This window comes from Manduca sexta, chromosome 20, assembly GCF_014839805.1.
Source record: "Manduca sexta isolate Smith_Timp_Sample1 chromosome 20, JHU_Msex_v1.0, whole genome shotgun sequence".
Taxonomy (NCBI): Eukaryota; Metazoa; Arthropoda; class Insecta; order Lepidoptera; family Sphingidae; genus Manduca; species Manduca sexta.
In genome coordinates, this window is record NC_051134.1 from 12,745,223 (window position 1) to 12,771,276 (window position 26,054).

At 33.8% G+C, this 26,054-nt stretch overlaps 1 protein-coding gene across 1 annotated transcript in view; it reads right to left on the minus strand.

Annotated features, from left to right (window-relative positions):
• Nucleotides 1-26,054, minus strand: part of LOC115456435 (disks large homolog 2) — a 46,056-nt gene that overhangs the window by 13,514 nt on the left and 6,488 nt on the right. Inside the window, exons 2-6 of the mRNA XM_030185512.2 lie at nucleotides 19,067-19,456; nucleotides 11,713-11,795; nucleotides 4,186-4,374; nucleotides 1,758-1,838; nucleotides 858-1,055 (exon numbers count right to left, since the gene is read on the minus strand). Coding sequence (XP_030041372.2) covers nucleotides 858-1,055; nucleotides 1,758-1,838; nucleotides 4,186-4,374; nucleotides 11,713-11,795; nucleotides 19,067-19,364 — 849 coding nt within the window. The 5' untranslated portion in view covers nucleotides 19,365-19,456. The remainder of the gene's footprint in view (nucleotides 1-857; nucleotides 1,056-1,757; nucleotides 1,839-4,185; nucleotides 4,375-11,712; nucleotides 11,796-19,066; nucleotides 19,457-26,054) is intronic.

Genomic DNA, 26,054 nt, shown 5'->3' on the forward strand with positions numbered 1-26,054 from the left:
GCTCATGCGATGGTTACTTAATCTACCGTGAAACTACAAAACACGAACGTAAAATACTTCATATTTTTTATATCCTGATTTGCAAGTCTTTAATTCGCATATAGTATAATATTTGTAAATATGTTATTTGGTATTAATATCTAATAAAGCTAAGAGATCTCGTCACACGGACATTTCAAACAACAAGACATTACCATTTGGTAATAACTTTTGGAACACTTGGTCCTGATGTCCAGTCTAAGTAACTACACTGTTTAATGTATTTACATAAAATAATATAATGTAGCATATAAGATAAGAAGATAATATCGTAAAATATGTAGGCAGAAACAAAGGCCGGAAAAAACAAACAGATATTACTAACACATATTAATAGCACGAATAGAAAGGTTATGTTTATATTGGTAGATGTTAAACAAATAAATATCCAAAAAAATATTCTGCTTACGCGGTAATCTGCTAAGAGTTTAATACTACTAACAAAAACTAGGATAAAAAACAATGTTTATGTTTTTGTTCTAGCTTTTACCACCGTCGAAGTTCCGATCGCGTGGAATTGTAAAACGAAACAATAAAAAATCCCGTCCTATTTTTCGACTTCTCGACTCGCGCCTTCGTTTCCACTGAACAAGTGGCACAAATAACATATTTCATTTCAGATTTCGGAACATGTCGACTACTGTCGCAATATGACTTGCCTTTGCAAAATAACTTTAAAATTGCGTGAAAATATTGTCAAGCTATTAGATAAATCATTTTGTATGTGATAAAAAAAACAATGAGCACAATTATTATATATTATATACATTGGACAAATTAAAAAAAATCTCATTTTACTGGCTAATATTAATACTTACATCTTCGTCTCTTACGGCTAGTATTTTATCTCCAAGCCTTAGTCTTCCGTCATGGTGTGCAGCACCACCAACAGCAATGTGTGATACGAAGACACCCCCTCCCCCAGCGTCGTCGGCTCCCCCCGCTATACCTAGACCAAGACCCCTGACTCCACGCCATAGAGTTACTACCCTGGGCCGCCGTGCTCGACGGACACGCTAGAAGCCAAACAAAAATTTTAACATATAGACTTTAAAGTTATTTATTACGGACGGAACGATGTCATTTTTTATTTTTACTATAATTATATATTTAAATTACCAATAATATATACAGTGTTATTTTGATATTGCATTAATAAATTGATCCACTTAGTCGCCTTGGACTCTGTTGCCAAAAATTATCCATACTTGTAACGAATATTTTCACAAAAAAACCTGGTTTTACTTTTGCTTTGGATAATTTTGTACCTTAGTGCGAATATAGAGTGTGAGTATATTTCTGACTGAAACTGTGATGTAGCCGCTGAGACGAATTTTCTCAGAGTAGAAGTAGTGACATTAGGGCGTATAGAATACAATCACTTTTTATTAATATTTATTTTGTGCAAAACATTTTACGCTACGGTTTTAGTAACTTATTGTAAAGTATTATTTTCAAAAATATAAATACGTGGTTTCATTTAGTAACGTAATGTCAAAATGACCTTGTATTTAAAATTCGAACCATAACAAAATTGTCAAAGGCAGTTCAAAGTCAACTTTGTCTCAAGGCAAGTCGTAATGAATTTAAATACTCAAATAAACAATGGACGTATTTATCCTTCTAAATAAACCTTATGGAGTATGAAAAATTCACATCAAAGGAACTAATTTAACTTGAACTAATTAAACAAGGGTCATTTGTAAGTGCAGACTTACTAATCTAACAACATTTCCAGCCTTCTGTAGTGCTTCAACCGCCATTGAATGAGGCGCTCCGTCCACAGAAATGTCATTAACCTGCACCAACAAACACTGCGTGAAAATCTTTAATTAATATACTACAGAGACCAGTCACTGTGTTAATTAAAATTTGTTTGTAAGGAACTTGAAATTAGTTTAAGGCTGAATGAATTTTCTTCCTCAGTTATTGGAAATGATCAAACTTGATAAAAATGAATACTGTTTAGATATTTTGATTCAGATTGGGATTAATTCATATTTATACTTTTGATTATGATTATGTCATCTAGTTCTTGGTGTAAAATTTATATAATTAGAAACTTCTATAATCTTGGAAATTTATATAATCTTATAATGGATTAACTCAAAACTGACTAACCAACTTATTCTCTAAAATATCATTGTTATACATTCCATTAATTCCATGAATCACGACGTCTTAAACTAAGGTAATCAAGAAATATGTACTACCCAATTGAGCATAAACCTTAAAATTCCGGGATTCAAATTCCTCTGCTGCCAATTTACCCCTTAATGCTGCTAGTTTTGCTACAAAGTGTTCTTACTATAGTTTTATAGTTGTTACAAAGTATGCAGGAAGGGACAGCTAAACTTACATCGTTAATTTCAGGCATTCAAGGTTTAATCTTAATATCCTAATAAAGCAAAATACTAGGTGGACAAGGTCGCTCGTGCGCGAGTGTCTGGTTGATTTACGTCTACATTTATTTCTTATTCCAAGACCGACATTTGTGTGCAAGCTTTGTGAAGAAATGTTGTGCACTTACTAGACATTTTGGATGTCGCATCAAATGTAACAGAATGACAAGCGCAGGACAAAGCCATGCAGCGCCACATTTCAAACTCTAAATAGTTTTGCTAGAACGCTGTGCATACCTTCAACAGACATCAGATATGTAAACGATATTGTCATTTTCAGTAATTTTGCTAATTCATTTGCTGCTGGTGTGTCAATTTTATAAATCTATCTTCTTCTATATCTTCTTCTATCTATACTTATAATAAATCTGTAGAGAGGTCAATTCTGTACATGAAATATATTTCCAAAATAACTATCAGGGGGTGATTAGGGATCGATACTGATGCCAAAAATGCAATTAGTAAAATTTTTGTCTGTCTGTCTGTCTGTATAACCGTTATAGAAACAAAAACTACTCGACGGATTTTAACGAAACTTGGTACAATTATTTGTCATACTCCTGTGCTGGTTATAGCATACTTTTCATCACGCTACAATTAATAGGAGCAGAGCAGTGAAGGGAAATGTTGGGAAAACGGGAGAAGTTACTCCATTTTTTAAGCTTCCGTCGCGTGTGCAACCTTAATGGTTAAAGCTACACTGAAATCATGTATGACGGAAATGTTCTCCTTAAAATTATGTAAAAATATCCCACGACAGCATATGTCTATCTTTTATGGTTGACTCACAATAACACGTGTAACTCCCGATAGCTTAGCAGTTCGAAGCTTTCTCATTATATTTGTCTACTCTTACGTTTATAACACTCTCAGTCATCCCTAATTAAAAAAGTTAACATTATTAAATATTCCATAAAAAAGGATCATAGAAATCGGTATAGAAACACTAAAGTTATACATGATATGCTAATAATAAGCCATCACGCGTGAATACTGAATCCCATCATCAGACCCTGACCGGACAATCGCACCACCTGCATACCACCATACATTAAAAAAACATCCCGACAAATTGAGCACCTCCTCCATTTTTGAAGTCCGAAATCCTCGCGGGCGAAGCTGCGAGCGGAAGCTAGTCAATAAATAAAATGGTTAGATCTGATGCTCTCGCTCACGAACGCATTGTCCAGTTTATCAATTTTTTTCCCTTTCACATACCCGTGATCACAATACTTAAATGTTTCTTATTAAAATGTTCATATAAATGTACAAATTTAATATCATTAGGTAAATCTCTTGAACCTGATAGACGATAAATTTAATTAAGTAGGTAACTAAGACAAAGCGTGTTAAGTAACTGCGTGGCAAAAAGTTCTGTTACATTACTTATGTAACTTTATAATACTTTCTTGGACTAATTACTTACAGTATAAAATGTAGTTACCAAACAGTAATGGTAAAAATTATTTGAAAAAATGATATGGAAAGAATATTTTGGAATAAAAAAGAGGTCCAAGTGTAAGACAGTATGTATTAAGTTGTACAAAAATAATATGTCCCACAGTTTTTTTCGAGAAATATACACGTAGTTTTTAACAATGTTGCTTTTATATATTTGTTTCATCTACGTAAACAAAGCTTGCTTGATATAAAGTAATAATTACAAGTACATGTGCAGAAGCATAATGGACTAACGCTTAAGCTCTCAACACGACAGTAAATTATCACATTAACCCCAACTTACTTGTAACAAAATATCTCCTATTTGCAAACGGCCGTCCTTTTTGGCCGCGCCGCCGGGCGCTAATCTGGTTATGCTGACGTCACCTCCGCTCTCGCCGCCAGCTATGCTGAGCCCCAGCCCGCTCGCACCTCGCTCCAGGGTAACGTCACACGTTTCCCATACAGACTCGCTGTCCGACTCTATTGGATACTAACGGAAAGTAATTACAAATTATTTAACTTATAAAATTTTAATATTTAATTCATAAAATTATCTGTATGAAATTATAAAAATCGAGTGAAAATGATTTACCACATACTTATGTCGTCATATTATTGTTAAAGTAATCTCGGATTTTGTTTCCTCTTTTCTTCTTTGAGTATCGCTTAGGTAGCCAGTGAAAGCAATTTTAATTAAAATAATTAGCAAGTCAGTTGGATTAGGTCCTTTATTGTCAACCCCGTGAGCATTATGACGCCTTCTTCATATAAGTTTTTACAAAAAAAAAATAATCTTATATGTCCTTTCCGGCCAGCCCGAGCTGGCTTCTTTAGTTACGTTTCATTAATATTGTTTTCAATATAAAAATCTCCAGTTCATAAGTGATTTAACATTATTGATTAAAAAGATCTCGACTTATCATAAGTGTAAATATGTTCGCCTACGTGACGAAAAAAGTTTTTTATTATTTTTTTAATTAAATTAAATCACAATAGGGTTGCCTCTTAATACTAGCGCAATATCAGAGTGATATACATCCGCCTACCCCTGAAAAGGAAAATGGCCTGCCTAGCATTAGCTATGTATGTATGTTTTTTATATACGATCACGGTTAAATGAGCCTACTGCACCTAATGATAAGCGGATTTGATTCCAAATAACTGCCGTTTGACGGATCCAACCCCATTCGACGTTGTAGTTATTGGACAATTATGCCAGCCTGTTTGAAACTGGATATACATAGGCTGATCCCGGAACGTGAGACACTTACGTGCGCCACTATGGCGGGTTTTACACCTTGTGAACGAGGATTATACGGGCCACAAATATCCTTTGCAAATGTCAAATCAATACAGTTGCCGTAGATGCCACGGGATTATAATCTCTAAGGAAATCTCACAATGGACAACAAATTCCTATCGCATATAGTAGAAAATTCCCGCCTCCAACCCTTTGTCAATATTTAAGACAGCCACTAGGCGAAATGTATATGCCTTTTTTCTATATAATCAAATATTGTATTTCTCTCTTAATATTAATATGGGGTTATAATAATCAACATTCAGTTTTGTTTCCGATTTCACTGTAAGTAAATAAAACAATTAAACCATAATCACTTAAAATACTAATTATAATGATAAATGGCACGTTTAAGAAAATTCAACTATAATATAAACTGTTTTAAAATGGCGATGTTTGAGCAGACAGATTACAAATGGCGCAAAGGCTGGGTAAAGCAATCGAAAGTAATTACGATCCTGAGTCACAAAAAACAATATAAATGACGCAATTTTTCTAGTTAAACGTTTTAGTCTAACTTATAGGTAGCGTGGGGACTTTTAGGTCATCTATTCGCTATTAGAATTACTTATATTGAATGATATAAATAAAGCGGCGATAGCATAGTTGGGTGTAGAACGGACTGCTGAGACGAACATCCGCACGATCAAATCCCAACCAAGGGCACACACCTCTGACTTTTTAAAATTATGTGTGTTTTCTTTGTGCATTAAGTATCGCTTGCTTTAGCGGTGAAGGAAAACATCGTGAGGAAACCTGTATACCGGAGAAGTTCTCTATAGGAATATTGAGGGTGTGTGAAGTCTACCAATCCGCTCTAGGCCCAGTGGACTAAGGCCTAACCCTTCGCAGTAGTAGAGGAGACCTGTGCCCAGCCGTGGGAGAGTATACAATACAGAGCTGATATTATTATATTTTAATAATTAATTATAAAAAAGTATTTCAATTATACCAGCAGAAAATGTGATGATTAGAGACATTATTATCCATTAATAGTAGTAGTATCACCCGAATTGAATTTCAATGCACTGCATGGCATTGAACTGTGGTCATTACCGTCAATATAATATTAAGGCTTATAATACCCTGTGATTAAATCAATTAAGTACCGTATCTTAGTAGCTAACAGTCCAGTCAAAATAGACAAATAATCCTGTGAGTTAGGAAAAATTCAAAGGTCAAAAATTCCGGTTTTTCCCATTTTTCTCTGAAACTGGAACTATTATCGAAAAGTAGGTCAGATAAAAGTTGTAGATCATATAATTCTCTACAACAATTGTTCTTTTTTTTTCGTACGAATCACCGTTCGCGAGATAATTCTCCGAAACGTCAGGATAAATTAAAATATAAAAAAACCGTGATAAGTTCCGAAAACTTGTTTTATCTATTGTAATGTATACCAGCGGCATACATATAAAAATATTTACAAATTGTCTTTACTTAAAGTAAGATCTAGGATATAGGTATGCCAAATTATACGTACAACCATCTACCTTGTAGTATAAATGAATGCATAAACGAATTTAATTAAATTGTATCTCAAATAGTGTTAAATTTTTGTCCCAAGTCTGTCTAAATAATAACACACTCCTATAACAATAGCATGGCGGATTATATACCTTATGTTGTTGCGAATAAATGCCACTGCTTATCGATTAAGGTCACACGTCTATGTCAAGTCGACAATGTTACAGAAGTCACGCTGGCAAAGTAAATTAAGTCGTAAATTCGCATAAAAGGGTCTACGTATGACCTGTCGTTTCGCTAATGAAGTTACATAAACACCGCAACTGAGAGCCCGACAGAGTATAGTTCATGTTTACTGTGTTTCATGCGTACACAATTTTGCTAACAGCATATTAAACAAGACAAGCAGAGCGGCGCATAAAGCTTTATAACAATGCTTTTACGGCAGTCATAAGTTCTGAGATTCCTTCAGTTTCCGTATCAACAAATAGGTAACAACGTGGTTTCAAATAAAAAAAAAAATACACATTTTCGCGCTTTTCAATTTTACAAGTGTAGGTAGAACTGATATATTATCCGTGTAAGACTGATAACACTTAAAATAATTCGCTAGCAATGTTAGGTTCTGTGTTATAGGAGGCGAAACTTTTACCATCCATCGGGAATTTTAGATTCCTGGTTAGTGTTAAGCAAAAAAACACAATCACTCGACTACTTACTACTTCACTTTACAAGGGATCGAACCCTCGTCCTCAGCATAGCAGGGTTACCGCCATCCCCTCTTAACCAAATTTCAGTCACGGCGTAGCCAATCAACGTAGGTCGGCCAGTTTTGGATGGTGGTAGGATATATTTTATATTCGCCCGGATAGCGACAACCGTACACCAAGGGTAAAACAAGCCATAGTGGCGGCTCACATAATTGTGTCGCGTTTCGGGATCAGCCTGTATATATTTGGTTCCAAAAGGCCGGAATAATTATATCGACTGCTGACGTAATCCGGCACATCACACCGCCTACTTCCTGATTGTGTAATTTTTAAGATGAAGAAACCCACCCAGTCTCTGTTTTTGCTCCGATCTGAGATTCAAACCTATGTTGGTATACCGCAATATAGTCCTTGGAAGTCGTATTGGCTTTATTAAAGAATGAGGATATAAAATATATTTTAATAAACGAAATAACATCAAAATAAAATATGAATTACGCGTATCGCATATAAATTTTACCTTTGCTCGCTTTTTCGAAACTCGCAGGCTACGGTTAATATAGATTTCTTGGAATATCGTATTAATTATACGCCAGACAATCCATAAATAGTATTGATAAACATTAATAAAACATTATCAGATACGGTGAAAGATTTCTTTGCAAATATTTACTTTGATAATGTTAGGTTTTCTTTCTATATCAGCCTGACTTCATAGTGACCACATGGTGGTAGAATAGGTCAAAACTTCCAACTCAGGATGACACTTGACGAGAAAACGAATAAATAAAATAAGGCCATTTTCATTTGAAAATACTGTCAATATTAATATTTTTAATAGGTCGGGACTGATCGTGATACTATTTCTATTTCCTAATTCCGGAAGAATCCAATATAGTTTTGTATTCACAGAACTGACATCCGTCGTATTCTAGGAATGAAGATCATACTCATATATTTTTAAGTCTATATTTCAAGAAAGTAAAAATATTATAAAAATAAATCACTGATCGTAATCGCTCTAGTCATAAAGTACGGATGAGTTGCCAAGAAATGGAAATATTAGGAGCGACGTGATCCCATAACAACCCGCGTAACTTAAAGATCTTACAAGATATTAATCAAAACTATTCTCACACAAGAACTTTGAAAAAGGTTATGTTGTTTTTTCAATTTATTTAAAATAAAAAACACTCGTAATTTAAAATCTATTCTTTATAAGACCTTACTTCGGTAGTATTACGGTACAATTGTCGGATAAATAATATAAGGATTTTCTGCTTAGTTCGGAGTCTATTTGTGTATGATATGGCAATAGGCTCCCCTGCTCTCACATCATGACAGATTATACATTCACTGTATATCTATGTGTGTATTTTGTATAAATATATTTTAATAATACCAGCCCTGTATTATATACAGCCCCACTGTTGGGCACGGGCCTCCTCTTCTACACCTCTGGCTTTAGTCCACCATGCTGGTATTGCACGTGCCCTTGGGTTTTGAATCTGCAAACATTAGTCTCGGCAGTCCATTCCACTCCCAAATAGGCTATCGCCGTTTACAAAACGTTTTATATTATATTTAATCCAGTTTCAGTTAAATGAAGAGGTTAACGTTCGACTCAGTGCCATATTCGAATTAATGTTTGCATGCAAAAATAATCACTGTGACATACATACGTGTTTACATTCCATTTACACGCTCTGAAAGCTATTACGGATACGTAAAAGGTTTCATCATATCATTAAATTCGTTCATGATAAAAGGTTATGGTAAACAATAAAAGCTCATTGTACCTCACAACAGGCTTGTTGAAATTTCGTAATACGTACTCAGGAGTTTCCATTTTCAATGGCTCGTACACCTGACGTTTTTGTTTAAAAAATAAAGGGATTGTTTGCTTGAAAAATAGACGAACGCCGATAAAAGAAACGGTTATGTTGTCGGGAGTTGTTGTGCCGAAATAATTTGTAGGTAACAAAAAAAGTGATAAAAGAAGCCTTTGGTGGAAAGCCGGGTTCATCGTGAGCAAAAAATATTTTAACGATCGCAAACATTGCTGTATACCGCTAAACTTTCATGAAGGGAAATTGGTAGGAACCGCTTTACGTGAAAAAAGGTTAATGATACGTCTTATAATTTGTTAGATTACGGACACTGATTAGTTGGATTCATTTTGAATTAATTTTCTCTGTTTACAGACAGTTTTGGTTGTGAAGGGTTATAATGTAAATTAAAAACTTATTTTTATTTGAAAACAGGTCATTCAGTTAATGATTGTTTTTTAAATAGTTTATCAAGATACAAATAAATTTTCCTAAAGATTTTAAAATATTAAAAGAGAACATTTCTCAAACAGACCGGCATAATTGTGTCGACTGGTGAAAAGTAAACATCTCTTGTCAGTCGAGACGCTATTTGGACCATACTTCACTTACCATCAGGTGCAGTGGAGAATTTTGCGTTACCCGTATAAAAGGCACCTAAATATTTATTATATACGTCAAAATCCATTCCAATTCCTGATGAAATATGAATTCAAATTGGGTTTTTTTATCCAACCCATACAAAAACTACAAGTAATATCATGCAGACCCATTGAAACTTCGTTAGCGATAACTCCATACTTTTAAGTGTCGGTCCAGTTTTGACATTTAATTAATCGAACGCAAACTCAACAAGCACTTCACTGAGTAGACGTCCTTCACCAAAACTGTTTAAAATATTGCTAAATTATGAAGTATGTGGAACACTTTTGAAAAGAGGGGTTACGCCAGTTAATAGACAGATTGGTTTCAGTAATAAAACTGAATTTACTACGGAAATTAACAATCTACATATTAAATAGTAAAAATATGTAGTATATTAAAATTGTTACGGACTATTTAAAAAAAAAAAACATTTACCATTACTGGGATAAAGAGTAATTTATATATTAATTTATTGCATGGTATACCCGTATGCCAAATTTCATCTAAATCCTAATCTAGTCCAATTATTTCCGCGTTTACTTCTAACAAACGTATCCATTCACAAAATCTCACATTTATAGCACTAAAATATATTTACTTTTGTTTTTCTCACAATTAATGCTGCTGACAAGATTTATAGTTTGTAGTATCGGCCAAAAACTTAATGCAAGCGCAAAGAAAACAAACATCACTGTCGCATCAGTGAATATAAATTACTATGATAATTACCAGAGCTAACTCCTAACTGGCTGCAATGTAAATGTTTTGACACGGTCTGTGTTGGATAACAAAGTTTCACGTCTTACCATGGGGAAGTTTTTCTTTATATTATATCTTCTTTATAAATAGTTTTGATTGGGGTTTCTATACCATTCTATACAAAACAAGGACTTTCCACGAACTGGTTACACAGAACCATAATGAACTTTGGACATATCGCCAGATAATCAGGAGAACCTCTTCATGGTTGGGAAGTTAGAGGGGAAAAGACCACAAAGACGAAGCCCCGAAAGATGGATAGACCAGGTTGTCGAAGGGCTGAAGTTAGAAGACCGAAGCCGATGGAGAGAGTCACGATCCTTAATAATAAGGGAACTGGAGAGTGGGTGTTTTAAGTAGTTTTATAAGGCAGTACCTGTGAAATATCGCTTGCTTTAACAGTGAAGGAAAACATAGTGAGGTAACTTGCATACCTGAGAAGTGTTTCCATAGACATTTTGAGGATGTTGAAGTCTACCACTACACTAGGCCAGCGTGTAGGCGAAAGTCCAATCCCTCTCAGTAGTAGAGGAGACCCGTGCCCAGCAGCGGGACAGTTTATAATACAGGATTGATATTATAATATGATATTTATTAAAATTTTAGGATTGTGTATTAATAGAATGTCCGAATTTGCAAAACCAAAACACTGAGTTAATATAATGGAAATTAATATTCGTATTAAAATGCAAACCATTTTCAAACACGTATTGCATTGGGTTGAAATACTAATCGTCGCCACAATTGGACGTAATTACTGAAAATAGTTCTAACACAATTACATGACATAATAAAAATAAAATCTCCTACTTACTACATCAATTGTACCTACACCATGTTATAAAAATTATTAGGTAATTTTTTTTTTGTTAAAAAAAACACAAAAATCTTGTATGTACTAAAGATAACAGTACTATTCATATTATATTAAAAAAAGACACTACATCGAAAGTACAGTCAACCACAAAACTTACTGAACATTTATTTATTTATTTATTGCTTAGGTTTTATTTAATTTTCGACAGTTTCCATTTCGCTTAGCGTGCATGATTTGAAGTTTCGCAACTGTTAATTAATTTTCGTGGCTGACTGTACTCCTGTGTTATTAAAAAGTGTACCTGGTAGCTCCCCGCGTCGCGACGGCCACTTCCTGGACTTTGTGCCGCTTGTTCCATTCCACACTCGTAGTTGCCAACATTTGCTGCAAGAGAAATATTGTGTTATTTTCACTGATTCTATTTGTCAACGTATGTGAAATTATAAATTTCGTAATGGAAAACGTTTACCATCTACATAGTTTATTTTTATATTTCTTACTATATTATTCATAGTTCTTACTATAATAATTAAAAATTATAGGCAAGCTTTGATTAGTTTGGAATCAAACTAAATTGCGCTATTCTGGGATAAGTAACGTATAAGATAATCGGAGCTTATCTCCGATTATTCGCTATATTTCATCTAAATCCATTGAACAGCTAATGCGTTAACAACTATCAAAACACGTTTATAAACTAAGTATCACATTTATAATAATAATACTATTAACAGGATTTATCAAAAAGTTAGGTTTAAACGTATTCCATTTGAAGACCAATATTTTCTTGTTAAATTAAGATTTTGGTATAGTTTGCTAATGCTAATAAAATATAATTAGTGAGCGTATTTTGTAAGTTTAAAACGAAATTATCTACACATTTTAATAATTGAGTTCAATGAAATCTTTTGTTTATAAATAAACACCATTATCAAGAGGTTGAAAAATTAAAGAATTTTAGAAACTATTATAAAAAAAGTAAAGCAATTTAAATAAATCTTGGAATCGCGTGACTTGGTATAATACCTTTACATTTAGTTACTAGGTTTTGCTCGCGGCTTTGCCCGCGCCATAGCAGTTTTCCGGGATAAAAGTCCCACTATATATTTCTTCCTTCCAAAATTATTTCCATACTAAATTTCATCGAATTTCGTTAGATAGTTTTTGAATTTATTACGTTCAGACAGGCAGATAGATGCGGATGGGGACTTTGTTTTTAATATACTATTTAGAGTAACAATTCCGTTTTACATGATTGTAACGTAAATTTGTTAATTTACGCAGCACACCCAATGAAAGTTTTCAAAAGGAATATTTTTTTCTCGTTTTTTCAATATTTTTCATTGATACTCCGTTCCTATTGGCCATAGCGTGGTTTTATTTCGATGAATGGGCTATCCAAAAATAAAAGACATTTTCAATTCAAACTAGTAGTTCCAGAGATAAGCGTTTTCAAACCACCAAAACTTTCGGGTTCATATAATAGTCTAGATCATCATTACCTTCAGGCGTACATGTATGTACAGGCGTCACAAGTAAATTTAATTCAAGAAAATGATGTCGTAAATGAAAATTTTCGCTATTTATTAGAACACCTGGGGCTGTACCCAAGACTCATTTCTACAATTGCTTACATTAATAGTTATACCAAAAATAAGTATACATTTTTTCATTAGCGCTAACGATTGTAAAAAGGTACCTGGGTTAGGGCCCTCGATAAACTTCGTAAAAAATAATTATGTAATATGATAATATAATCTAAGGTTAAATATTCTAATTCTGTTTATTTTATGTAATAATATAACCTACCAAACGTCATGCAAAAATAAACCTTATAAACTTGTACACAAGTCTAAGATATACGTTTATCCATAATGTCTCTATATCTGCCGAAACCACTGAAGCACGTATCTATAAATCCGGCCGTACGTAAGGGCAGAGATTTATTTAAGCCGTGACAAGAGGTCGCTCGTCGCTCTTGATGGTATTGGTTCCGTAATTTGGATTTTCCAACGTTTAGACAGGTGCTGCCTCACGCGTTTGCGATTGGAACCAATTTGAATAATAGGGATTTGAAAAGTATTTCTTCTTTATTTTACAAGGAGTTTTGACTTTGGAGCTGTTTGAATAATTGCTTTATACCTGTTATCATGAGGTTTCACGTTCGATCTAGCGTTGGAGAACATAATATTGGGTTTTAATGCTCCATATTAGATTTGAGTCCGAAATTGTGCTTGATAAATGGCATTACGCTTGCAGTCAGTTACACGAAACCTAATATAGCTGGTGCACTTTGGGTAATAGAATGGAATAAAATCTCGCTTTCATTCTCGTAGAGTTAATGGTGCAAGAATTATAAATATTTTGCCAAGCTTTTATGGGCTCTTTTATCTTGCGGTAGGATATAATTTTAATAAGCGAATGACGAGTGTTTTTGTACGAAATTTTGCAAGCCGTCATGGCTATCCAAGTCGACTTATGTTACAAGACTGTTACTATCTACTTTAAAGTTAAAATTTTACTACAAAATATGGTAGCCTAGTATGTTCTCTCAATTTGACATTTTGGCAGTCGTACATTGATTGCTAGCACACACTCACGCCATTTATCCCCGATGGGATAGGCAAAGGCACACCAGATGCACCTACTTTTCGCCGTGTATATTCCATTCCATTGTGTGATTGGGGGCGAGCTGAACGTCATATTGGGCAGAAATTTAGACTCCAAGCTGATACTGAGTATGAAAACCCAATATCCTGTCCGACTCGAGAATCGAACCCGAGAGATCCGCACTGCAGACGTACCACAATACAACTACATCACCGGGGCGGTCCTTTCGCGCGCAAAAGTATAAATTTGATCAAGTATACGGCTATAATTTGTGCAATTCTTTGAAGCTTAATAAATTTCCAATAAAACTTAGAAGTTTTATCAGATCAGGGGCAGAAGAAATGTTATATAAATTTAGGATATCTTTTCTGCTTACGTTACTTTCAGATGGTACTTAAAACTTCGCTTTTTAGCTTTTCATAGCCTATACTAAACATTTGCTATCAAAGGATGTCCTTGCTACTTTCCAATACTTTATATTTTGCCCAAGTTTAACAACAATACACCTCAAGCGACTCGTTAACAATATATCATAAACTATACAAACAATATCTATACGCTATATTGTCCTTGTGCTCAAAGGAATCACATCTCTAATATGGGATGTAAGCTAAGATTTATGGCACAATATTACGCGGTAGATATGAGTCAGATTAGGAAGTAAATGGAAATAGCAAAGTACCATAACATTACGGAGTTATGGCATGTCTAATAACATAAGAGTTTCCTCAAAGGTCTCTCGTCATAATGTGGTTATAGTTACCAGCTTATTTGAATTCAGAAATGACAAATCAAATTGACACTCTATCGTCCACCAATCACAGTTTTGTTCAACCTGCTAGTCATTTGAAAAGTAGATAGCTTAACAAATAAGTCTAAAGCTTACAAAGTTAAAAAAAAACGAATAAACCTATAAACAGCTATATACTTACCTTCCACACAACACCTCAGGAAGTTTAGAATAGGCTGAAAACCAGCGCTGCTCTGAACTGTTGTCCCGATCAGCATGAACTGAGCCACTTCCTGCCTTAATAGTTCTAATTTTTTTTAAGTTTATGCCAATGTTAAACATTAAAATTTAAATATTTTTCGGATTGTATCGCTATTTAATGTTTTAGTTTTCTCTCGACGTTTCCAAGCATTTGCAGTTTTCGTTGTCACAAGGGAGACTGAGGTGTTGTTCACCCGCAAAGTCAAAGTTACAATATCTAGGTACCTACATTTTATAATTATACAGCTTTCTGAATTATAGCTGTTGGTGGTCAGACCCTGCCCCCGTGACCACGCAGGCTGCAAAGTCTTCGAAACGTCGCGAGAAAACTTAAACATTAAAACCGCGATAAAATCCGAAAAAAAGTTTCATTTTAATGTTCTACAATTTAAAGTGCTTTAATAATAATTTTGATGTAAGTAGATTATAAGGCAATTAACAGATTTTTATTTTAATTATTTATTTTATTTATAAAAGAAAATGTGTCCCAAGAATATGTTGGGATAGAAGTATTTGTATAGGTTCTCAATACAAGTATAACCAGTCAACAAGCGTTAAGAGCGCTATCGAATAAAAGAAAATAGAATGGTTGAGTGCTTGTACTTCAATAAAAACAGATTTAAAATCACTATTCTGTATTAACATACGACGTCTATGTCAATACGATGCTGTAAGATCTTACTTGAAAATAATGTAAGAAAGACAGTTAAAGAAATTTTATAATCAAATAAACAAATTATTAGAAAAGGTGCTTTCGTATGTAAGCAATTAATAAATGTAAAATCCACGCAAAATTTCGCTCCCCGCGCAGTGGCCGTATATTCAAGGATCTATATTATGTTTCATATTTCCCCAGGGGCTGCATGGGTTAGTGGCATCGTTAGGATGCATGAAACAAGCCTTGTAGATCTCTAATATGAAGACGTATTGTTTCTATTAATAATGTTATCTATAATTAATATGAGCGTATATCGGTTACGTATCATCTAAAGCCTTGATCTATTTGTGTGAGTTAATTAAACAATGTTTTGTATATTCTAAATTTAGAAATACTGAATTAAAGGCATTTTATATACAAGTAACTCGGTGGTAGGTGGCTTAGTTGTAAGGATCCATCTGGGACCGTGGGTAGGTAACACCGCAATATTTACTTCTGCGGTCAGCTGTCAAGTACAGCAGTATGGACTATGTATGAGAAATATAATGAAAAGGATCTATTAAATTTATGGATAAGAAAATTATTTCGCAAATTGTATCGAAATAATTACTACGGTTCAAAATTACGAGTTAAAGGCTTGTTTCACAACATTTCAGTAAATATTACTCATCACGTAAATGTTTTATAATTCTACTAAATACAAAAGTCACACTAATCTATGCTCCAATAAATGGTAATAAAATGAGTACTATCTAAACAGCTGTATAATACTGTCAAATAAAATTTACTTTCGAACTTGTGATACAGGCCCAGTCTCCTTTTTAGTCATTTTACAAACTGAGACAAAAAAATCAGAGACTTAATAAAATTTTCTGTGTAATTTGTGTTTTAAAAGCAGAGAGCACCCAGCGCGCACACTAATGAGGGAAACGATAAAATCATTAATCGAAGGTTGTGTTCAAGGTCTTACACCATTGGGAATACCTGCAAGGCTCGTAGAGATTAGTAGAAAATTTATTACTTTCTAAAGAATTTCTTTTTTGGATTAGTAAAAGTATAAAAATAATACTATCTTTCGGATTTTATCGAGGTTTTTTGCATTATGATTTTCTCCCGACGTTTAGAAGAATTTTACAAATTATAATTTCATAATTATACAATTTAAGAAAATAGGAGAAAACATAAAAAACCACATTAAAATCCGATAAATAATTTTATTTTGAAGTGCAATTTTATAAATACCTAATTTCATCGTTATATTGTCTTAATTAGCTATGTATAAGCGTATTGTGATATTTTGATATATTAAATTACACGATTTACAATTCATCAGTACATATAAATAGGCTCCAAAAGTAAATCATTTTCAGTAAAATTAATTTATCTAGTTTCCCATGAAGTTGTGACACCCAAAAGGCCAAGTCAATTAATTGTACTTGAGAACATGCACAGGATTTAATAACACGATAATTTCGTGTTCTGAGCCGAAATAATTACTTCCTTCGTAACATCCTCATCAAGCCTCACCTACGAGTGTCATATGTACACCGTACTCTAAACTGCTATGCCTGACACAAATTAATGGCAGTCTGTTTATCCTGATATATCTTTGTTCCAGTTTGAAGCCAAATATTGATTTAAGAGCAAAGTATTCAGTCCTGGTACCGCTTTGAAAGATGAAAACACTCAAACCGGCTTAAGCGTATTAAAAATGAATAAAATAACTGTTGTTAATGTTTGAAACTTTTTCAATGTCATAAATTATTACTAGAGTAATATTTTTCTTTATCGCTTAAGCTGAAATCGCGTATTTCGTGTAAGCGTGTTTGATCAGTCTTAGGCGGGAATTAAAAGTAGGTCGTGCCAAATTAATCCGGGCCTAAGCAATATTTCAATGTCTGGGAATTTTTTTAATAGAAACTCTTATGGTTAAACGGTAAGTATATATTTTATGTACTTCTCAATAATATTTAGGGCGTGTTTTACAAATTTAAAGTAAATTCTACTTGTTACATTAATGTATAAGCCAATCAAATACAAAAGTCGAACTCTAACCTATGCTCCCAAGTAAATATTAATAAATTAGATACATACATTATTTGTTTAATACAAATTGTCTAATAACTGTCAAATAAAATTCACCTGCAACTCGTGAAGTAGTCGCTTAGTGTAACTTATCATGTTTAGCTTTATAGTAAGAATTATACTCCGTATCTAAGAACTATAGTTTAATCTATATTAGTATTTATATTTTTTTAATTCGGTCGATATAAGATTCGTAAGCGCCTCTGCTTACCCTTTCGAGGACAAAAAGCGTGAGAATGTTTGTTCACCTAGTAACTATCACAAAGAAAGAGTTTTTTAACGGTGATCTGATGTTAGCGCTCCGCAGAGATCAATATTGAGGGATTACCGTCTATTGAATACTGTGCGGTCTAACGCACGAAGAGACTATTTTTGTCACTTATAATTGTGAAAGTCCTGAACATAAGTATACAATTATACAATAGAGTCTGTTATTATTTTAAGAGTCTTCAAGCTTGAGGATTTTGGTACAAATTAAACTCCAAAGATGACAGTGTTTATATTTGAAACCTTCATGAGTACGTAATATACAGCTGCGTAGTAAGATGGTAGCAATAACAAATAGTGGACATATTTGACTAGTAAAGGCATACATCGCTTTTATATGGGAGGCATGGTGTGACACTGGCGGTAGGTCTCTGGTATGTGAGAGTCCGCCTGGGTACCACCGCAATGTATATTTCTGCCGCCAAGCAAGTGTAGTCACTATTTTGTTCCGCTTTGAAGAACATTATAGCCAGCGAACTACTGGACATAATAAGACTTAACATCTCATATCTTAGGATAGCGAGCGCAGCGGAATACCAAACAATACTTTGTAGTTCAAGGTGTTAAATGGTGTTTCTACTGTTTATGGGCGGTATCGCTTATCACCAAGCGAACGGCAAGCTCGTCTCGTCTTTCAAAGCATAAAAAAACACAGCGTTCTAATACAACTACGTACGTGAACATACGTAGGCATGCAAGTGTGTGTCCGTATACCATTATACATTTCGTATATTCTGTCCATGCCTGATTATATCAATAATTTTTGCTTGCGGAGACGACTGCATGAAATTCCGCCCACAGGATAAAAATTTTAAACTCAGTACGTCGCCTTATGTAAACAAAACTAGTTAATAAAAGCCGTAATACAGACATATTAAAAGACATTGCGTACATGTTTATTTGCATCTTAGGCTTTAGGCAATGGGTTATTTTTTCCTATCAGCGCTACCTATGGAGTACTCGTCAATTATGAGAAGACCTAATCTTCATTCATATTATGAATGATATAATTAAGAAAAATTATAATTGATTGAAAATACTTACAGTCTTCGGAAATCTGCAGCTCGATTTTATCCAAGTCCTCTACTTCATCATCGTCGAAATCAGTCTGGACGGTGACGTCACGTGTGTAGTGCTGTAGTGCGATGACGTCGAAAGACGCGCGTTCGTCAGGGGTGGGCGTGAGTGGGCCAGCGGCGGCCGCGGTTTCGGCGGCGGTGGCGGCGGCGGCGACAGGCGCATCGGACTCGTACCGCGCCCGCCTGCAAGCTGCGCACCCGCACAGCGAGCCGCGCACGCGCAACAGCCACACTAGCCCGAACAGCGCCATCCACGTTGTCATGCTGTGACTACACGCTTCACCATCACTAATTCAGGTTTTTGCTAGTATGTGATTTAGCATTTCAGATTTGTTCACTCTCACTTGATTGTCATCTGTAAAGGTTTTTACTAGTTATGAAGACAACTTTTTTTTTAAATCTTTTATCAAATTAGGAGTACGCATGGAAATTCTTGTTTTACCAACCATACCGTGGCCATTATTGTTACTGTATTAGTATTACGTTATTTTATGTAACCAGTAAATACATTTATGTTATATAATTTTATATATGATGTTTATTTTATAATAGTAGTTAATTTTATTTTAAAGTATTACCTATTTTGTGCATGTGGAACTAGCCTGTAAGAAATTGTTGCACTTAGGTATAAGTCATATTAATAGTTTCGTTTGGAAATTGTATTGGTGTGAACAATTATTGTTAGCTAGTCTAATAAATAAATAAAAATATATAAATAAATAAAAAATAAATGAATAAAAAAATAATAATTATAAAATAACATTATCTGAATAGAGAAGTAAAGTATGCCAACAGAGTATAATTTCAAGGTAACCATAATCAAAATTACGTAACGTAAGAGAACATACGTAAAAGACAGATCGGAATTGACTGAATGAAAATGATGCGTAAAGTAAATAATGTTCCTAAGGAGACGCTTAACTGGGATTATATCGATATTCGATTAGGGGACACGAGCAAAAGGAATACTTATCTGGTACATCAAGGAGGTTTTGGTCAAGTTATGACGTAGTAGAGGAAGGAACTCGATGAAATGATTAATGGAGGCAATAAATTGCAGCGTTCATGATACAAATGGGGCCTTTACCGTGAAGGACTCATGAAAAATACCAATTCGTCGCAAGGGCTCGGTGAAGTAGTTCTATGTACATTAATAAACAAATATTATAATAGAAGTATCTAAAACTGTTTCATTACTTCTTCTTAGGTATACCACATTCATATTTATTATCGTGAGCTATTTCAAAATAATCGAAAGATCATCTTTCAAATCTGCTGATAAGTACGTTGAAAGACAAAACCCTTTGAAGATATTCAAAGGTATTTAAATCTTTACATTATAATTAAAATAAAGTCCCCGACCGCGTCCGTCTGTCTGAATGCGATAAACACAAAAACTACACAAAGGATTTCAATGAAATTTTGTATGGAGATAGCTTGAGAAGGGTATAGGCTACTTTTATCCTGGGAAAATATATATCGGGAGTTTTATCTCGAACAACTTTTTACATGTACTGAGTCGTTACTGCATTTTTACTGAACCGATTTCGATAAAGTTTGGTATGGAGATAATTTTAGGTCTTGAGAAGAACATAGACTACTTATTATCCCGGTAAAATATGAAGCGTGGCTTTTTCCTCGATAAGTTTTTTTCTCGGTTGAAACCGCGAAATATTGTTATGGAAATAATTTAAGACCTTATTCTTTACCTTACTAGAGAATTTATTCTTGAAAAATATGAAACGGGTATTTATTCCGGATTGTGTTTCTAGCGGATGAACCTGAAAGCAAATAAGTGTGGAGATAGTTTGAAATCCTGGAAACGACATAGGTTACTTATAATCCCGGAAAAGTATAAAACGGAACTGTTATCCTGAAAAAAAAAACTCTGTTGAAACCGCGAGCAATTTGCTATGAAGAAAGTTTGAGGTTCTCATCTTCTGCTATATAGGTGGAGTCAGAACGGTTGCAGTCAGAACGGGTCGCTAGTAAAATTATAATTATAGCAAAAACGCAGCAGATAAAAAACATACGAAAAAATCAGGCGCTAATCTCTTGTATTTAATTAATCCGATTCCGATAGGAATTATTAATAATAAAATATATTAAGGATAAAATAATTGGTCCTATTTAAGGACCAATTATTTTATCCTTAATATATTTTATTAATACTTAAGTCATTAATTTATATAAAACATCATTTGTTTTGATCACATTGACGAAGAAATTAAGTAACTTCCATTTGAAGTAACTTTTGAATAATAACTAATATTTTTTGTCAAGAACTAAGTTACTAAGCGTGCAAATTAGGGTCAAACCCACAAGTAACTAATAGATAAGCAGGTTAATAACTAATTTATAGTTACTAATTAACTTCGTGAGTAAACAGCATACTTGAGAAGGTCTCCATAAAAGTTTCGAAGGTATGTGAATTTTGTCATCAGGTAGAAGTCATCGTAGACTATGGCCTAATCCCTAGTAGTAGGGGAGACCCGTGCCCAACAGCAGGAAAATATGTACCTAATACATGGTTGGTACCATTGTTTTATAATATTTAATAAGTATAATATGTGTACGAGTATATATGGTTAATGAATACTTATTAAAGAATAAGGCCATGAAATAAATCCAAAAACACTTCTAACATACCTAAAACGCAAAGTATACAGGCACATGTTCTATAAGGCAAAATAAATGACAAAAATCAAAGTAAATTCCCCAAAATAATGACTTTAGTTGTTAACGATTGGGAATAATGCCCCTAAGTGGAATTTCCAGATGACATTAGTTTCGGAGACAGCTTCCAGAGCGACGCCACATGCGTCGATTTATAACTAACTCATCATTATGAAACGATGAAATCATGGCACAGTTAGAATATAATTTTAAGCAGAAATGTATACCAAAATTGTTTGATTTAAAGCTAGTGATTAGGATAATTTGAATTATAATTGAAATTGCAAACTGATGGAATTATCGAGTAGCTATTTAATTAGAAATTGTCTACGAACTGGTGTCAATAAATTATTTCACTATTTAATTTCAATTTTAACGAATAATCGAATGTTATTATTATTTATTGAAATTTAAGATTTTTAGGTAGATAATGTCTGCTTTCTTGGTCTTTTATGGAAAACAAAATCAACACGGTACACGATAGCAAAATCTAAAGAAAAATATTTATTCTAGAGATTCCCTATATCGTAGATTTATATGAAGCTGAGAAACAAACGACTATATGTGGTTAACAACGTTAAGCTATAATTAATGATCTAAATATATTAAGTGTGGTTTGGAATAAAAGAATAGACATTTTCAAACCTTAGGAAAGGTCAATGCAAAAGATACTGACGAACTTTTATAAACATTGGAAAGCAATGTAAAGAGAAATCTCTGCGAAAACTATTGTTTTACCGCTATTACTGGAGCTAGAATATTTTAGGATAATTTAACATTTTACTCTTAATTGAAATGCAAATGCAGCGTATGCTTATAAGTAAAAAGGGGGAAAAATACTTCGCTCTCCGCGGAGTACGTTTAAAATATGCATAATTAAATTCGCGATCTAATGATACTGTAACTTAGTTTTTTTTTGTTACCCGCATAGACCTTGAATGCTTTATGAAAAAGTTTAAAACTTTTTTGTGAACTGATAGAGTTTGACTTTGTCTAGCAGGTATTTTAGTCCGTTTTACTCTTTATTAATCCGCTTTGAGCATTTCTTTTTGCAAATAGACTGCTGCGATGATCTGTTTGTGAGTCATTGTAGCCAAAATGTAATATGGGCGTTATGAAATTTATGTTTTGATAACTGAGGATAAAGATTATAGTGCGATGACATGGCGAACTTTGTAAATCATTTTTAGACGACATATCATTGTCCAAAGCTGACGTCGTGATACTTACATCACTCATGTACGTCATCTTGTCATGTAATTGTATAACAAATACTGCATTTATTGCAGTAAATAGAGAGTCATTAACAATATAAAACGTTTGTAGGATATTGAGCCGTTTAAAATTTTTATAGGTACCTACGGTAAATGTTTTCACAATGTTAAGGCGAGTTGTTATTCATTAACTTTATTCCTCATATACAATATTAGTCAACAATATGAGTCCTATATTATTTGTATAAATAAACTAGTTGACCCGACAGACGTTGTCCCGTCTTAACTATGAATTTGCAGCGCGCATTCTATCAATCGCTGACAGTTATTTCAAAAAATCGACAGTTATATAAAATTAATATTTTCGTTAAGTTTTCTTAAGATTTCTAATTTTCCGCGCAGTTTTTTGAATTTTTCCTTTCATTAGAACCTTCTCCAGACAATAACAAACACAACAAAAAAAATAATTCTGAAATCGGTCCAGCCGTTCACGTTCGATGGCGTGACCAAGGGAAATAGGGATTCATTTTTATCATATATAGATAAAATAAATAATAAATGATAATTATATATGATAATTATTATTATTAAGTACATGGATATCAGATTTGAGGATTTCCAGACAGATAAGACCTGGCAACTTTAAAAAAAGAGCTTATTTCCGTCTAAAAGGCCAGCAACGCCTCCATTTGCCGTCTTATATTGCAGATGTTCATGGGCGGTGGTGATCGCTTACCATTAGGTGAATTGTATGCTCGTTTGCCCCCTATATCACAAAAAAATATTAGATTGTGAATTATCGCTTGCTTTGCCGGTGAAGGAAAACATCGTGAGGAAACCTGTATACCTGAGAAATTCTCTATTAGGAGTTTTCGAGGGTGTGTGAAGTCTACCAACCCGCACTAGGCCAGCGTGGTGGACTAAGGCCTATTCCCTTTCAGTAGTAGAGGAGGCCCGTGCCCAACAGTGGGACAGTATATAATACAGGGCCGATATTATATTATTATTAGTTAGATACACAGCATATACATCATTTACTTTTGTATGTAAATTAGCATTATGTGTAATACAGACTTGCATAAGTAATATAGATAGTATATTTTTATATATTTCCATCGACGTTGCGCGCGGGAAAAGGATTTTCCCTATCTTACGTAGACATAAACAAACTGCAGTATATTACCATATTTATTATACTTGAACAATCCATGGAAACCACAATACTTATTTTAGCATGGAATGTTTTTTTTTATATTGCATTGTACATTCACATCGCGACTACAATCAAATCAATTTCCATTTGTGGTACTCAAATGAATAGTGACATTAAAAAAGTGACAATTCAAGGCGAAATTGTGCAAAAATGTCAGCTGTGAATCTGATCAATTTGAGGCATGATACTAAAATGAAACATGATTTCCACGGCCATTTTGAGACAGGTTATAAATTTCGATTATATCAAATATTTCAAATATTCGGATACCTTTATTAACTGCGAAGTAGTTTTTAATTTTGAACTGCTGAGTAGCAATGAGACGAGGTCCAACAAGGTCTCTTTTACACCGCTACTGAATGTTTGGGCCAAGCTTAATGGTTTACAAATGTCTAGTGAAGTGATTGCTAAAAATCCATCAGCTTAGCACTCGCCCTGTGAACACTAATCCGTTTATAATTTGAAGGGACGCTTGACCGCATCAAGGACGTGTACCGAACACCCAAACGACCTTCCATATAAAACACCCACCATTTCCATTAAGAGAATGGTCGATAAATTTCAGTATTCGCGCTGATGGAACGAATCATTAGCTTTCAATTAACGTGCACAGTTTATGAGTATATCTATGTGTAGTAAGTATGAGTGGGAAATTTGGAGCTCGGTCTTCCATGATATTGGGGTCGGTAACGGATTCACTGAATCTAAATATTCCATTACTAATTGCACTTCGGTTGGATTTGGAAAGATATTATAAAAGTTAATAATAAATATGATAATTATTTTACTTGATTAAAGCATCTAATGGATATATAATTTTAGTACTTTCTTTTATGATTTCTTCGTAAACAAAATTGACAATGAAAGAAATATAACATGCAAAGTGATGGACATAATAAAATTATTATATGACAAATATTTTTAGTTATTTAAATAAAGGCAAGAAGTGCCCGAAAACTATGCAAAATATTAATCACATTCCAGTACCGTTCACTGGTGATAGGATGTTTGTATCTACTCGGGGAGCAACCACCATACACAAGGTATAAAACCGCCATAGCGGCATACGTAAGGATGTACATATATTTGGTTTTAAATAAACCGACAAGTATCGACTGACAGGTGATATACATATCTCGTCAGTCAACACTTTATCCGGACCCTACTCCACTTACTATCAGGTGCTCTAAAAAAATCCTTGCATTTTTTAAAAAATAAGCTTATATATTCCCTTACTGGTATAAAATCCTAAGAGATTCTGTTTTCTCGCGGTTGTGGTAGGTGTGCCCGTAACCCGATAAGTAGTTATGCTAAAACGACGCTTATCTAAAGGGGTCACAGGCTTACCGTCATCTTTTTAGAAATCTGTAATGTAAAATTCATAAGAACGTAAAATAACAACGTGGGATCATGAATATCGTGTACACAGAGTCCTCACAAGATCAAAAGAGTCGAGTACAAAAGATCTGAACAATGAGCATAATATTGCAAAAAACCTCGAAATCCCAAATAAACAATAAGATTGTTGTTTGATAATATTTGCTTAAATTGAAGTAAAATAAATCAAATCATAATTTGTAGAAGGTATATTCTCATAGCACTATCGAAATAAAAAAGAAAATACGTAACATAATATATTCCGTCCATACAAAGTTACATCGCAAAATAAATTTACATACAAATTATTTTATGTCATACTTGGTACGTAAATTAATCGTTATGTATTACTCAAGGACATTTAAAAGTATATTGTCACGTGTATGATATGACGTATTTTATATCGCCAATTTTATAAATTACTAGCTTTTGCTCGCGGCTTCGCACGCGTGAAGGAGTTTTCCGGGATAAAA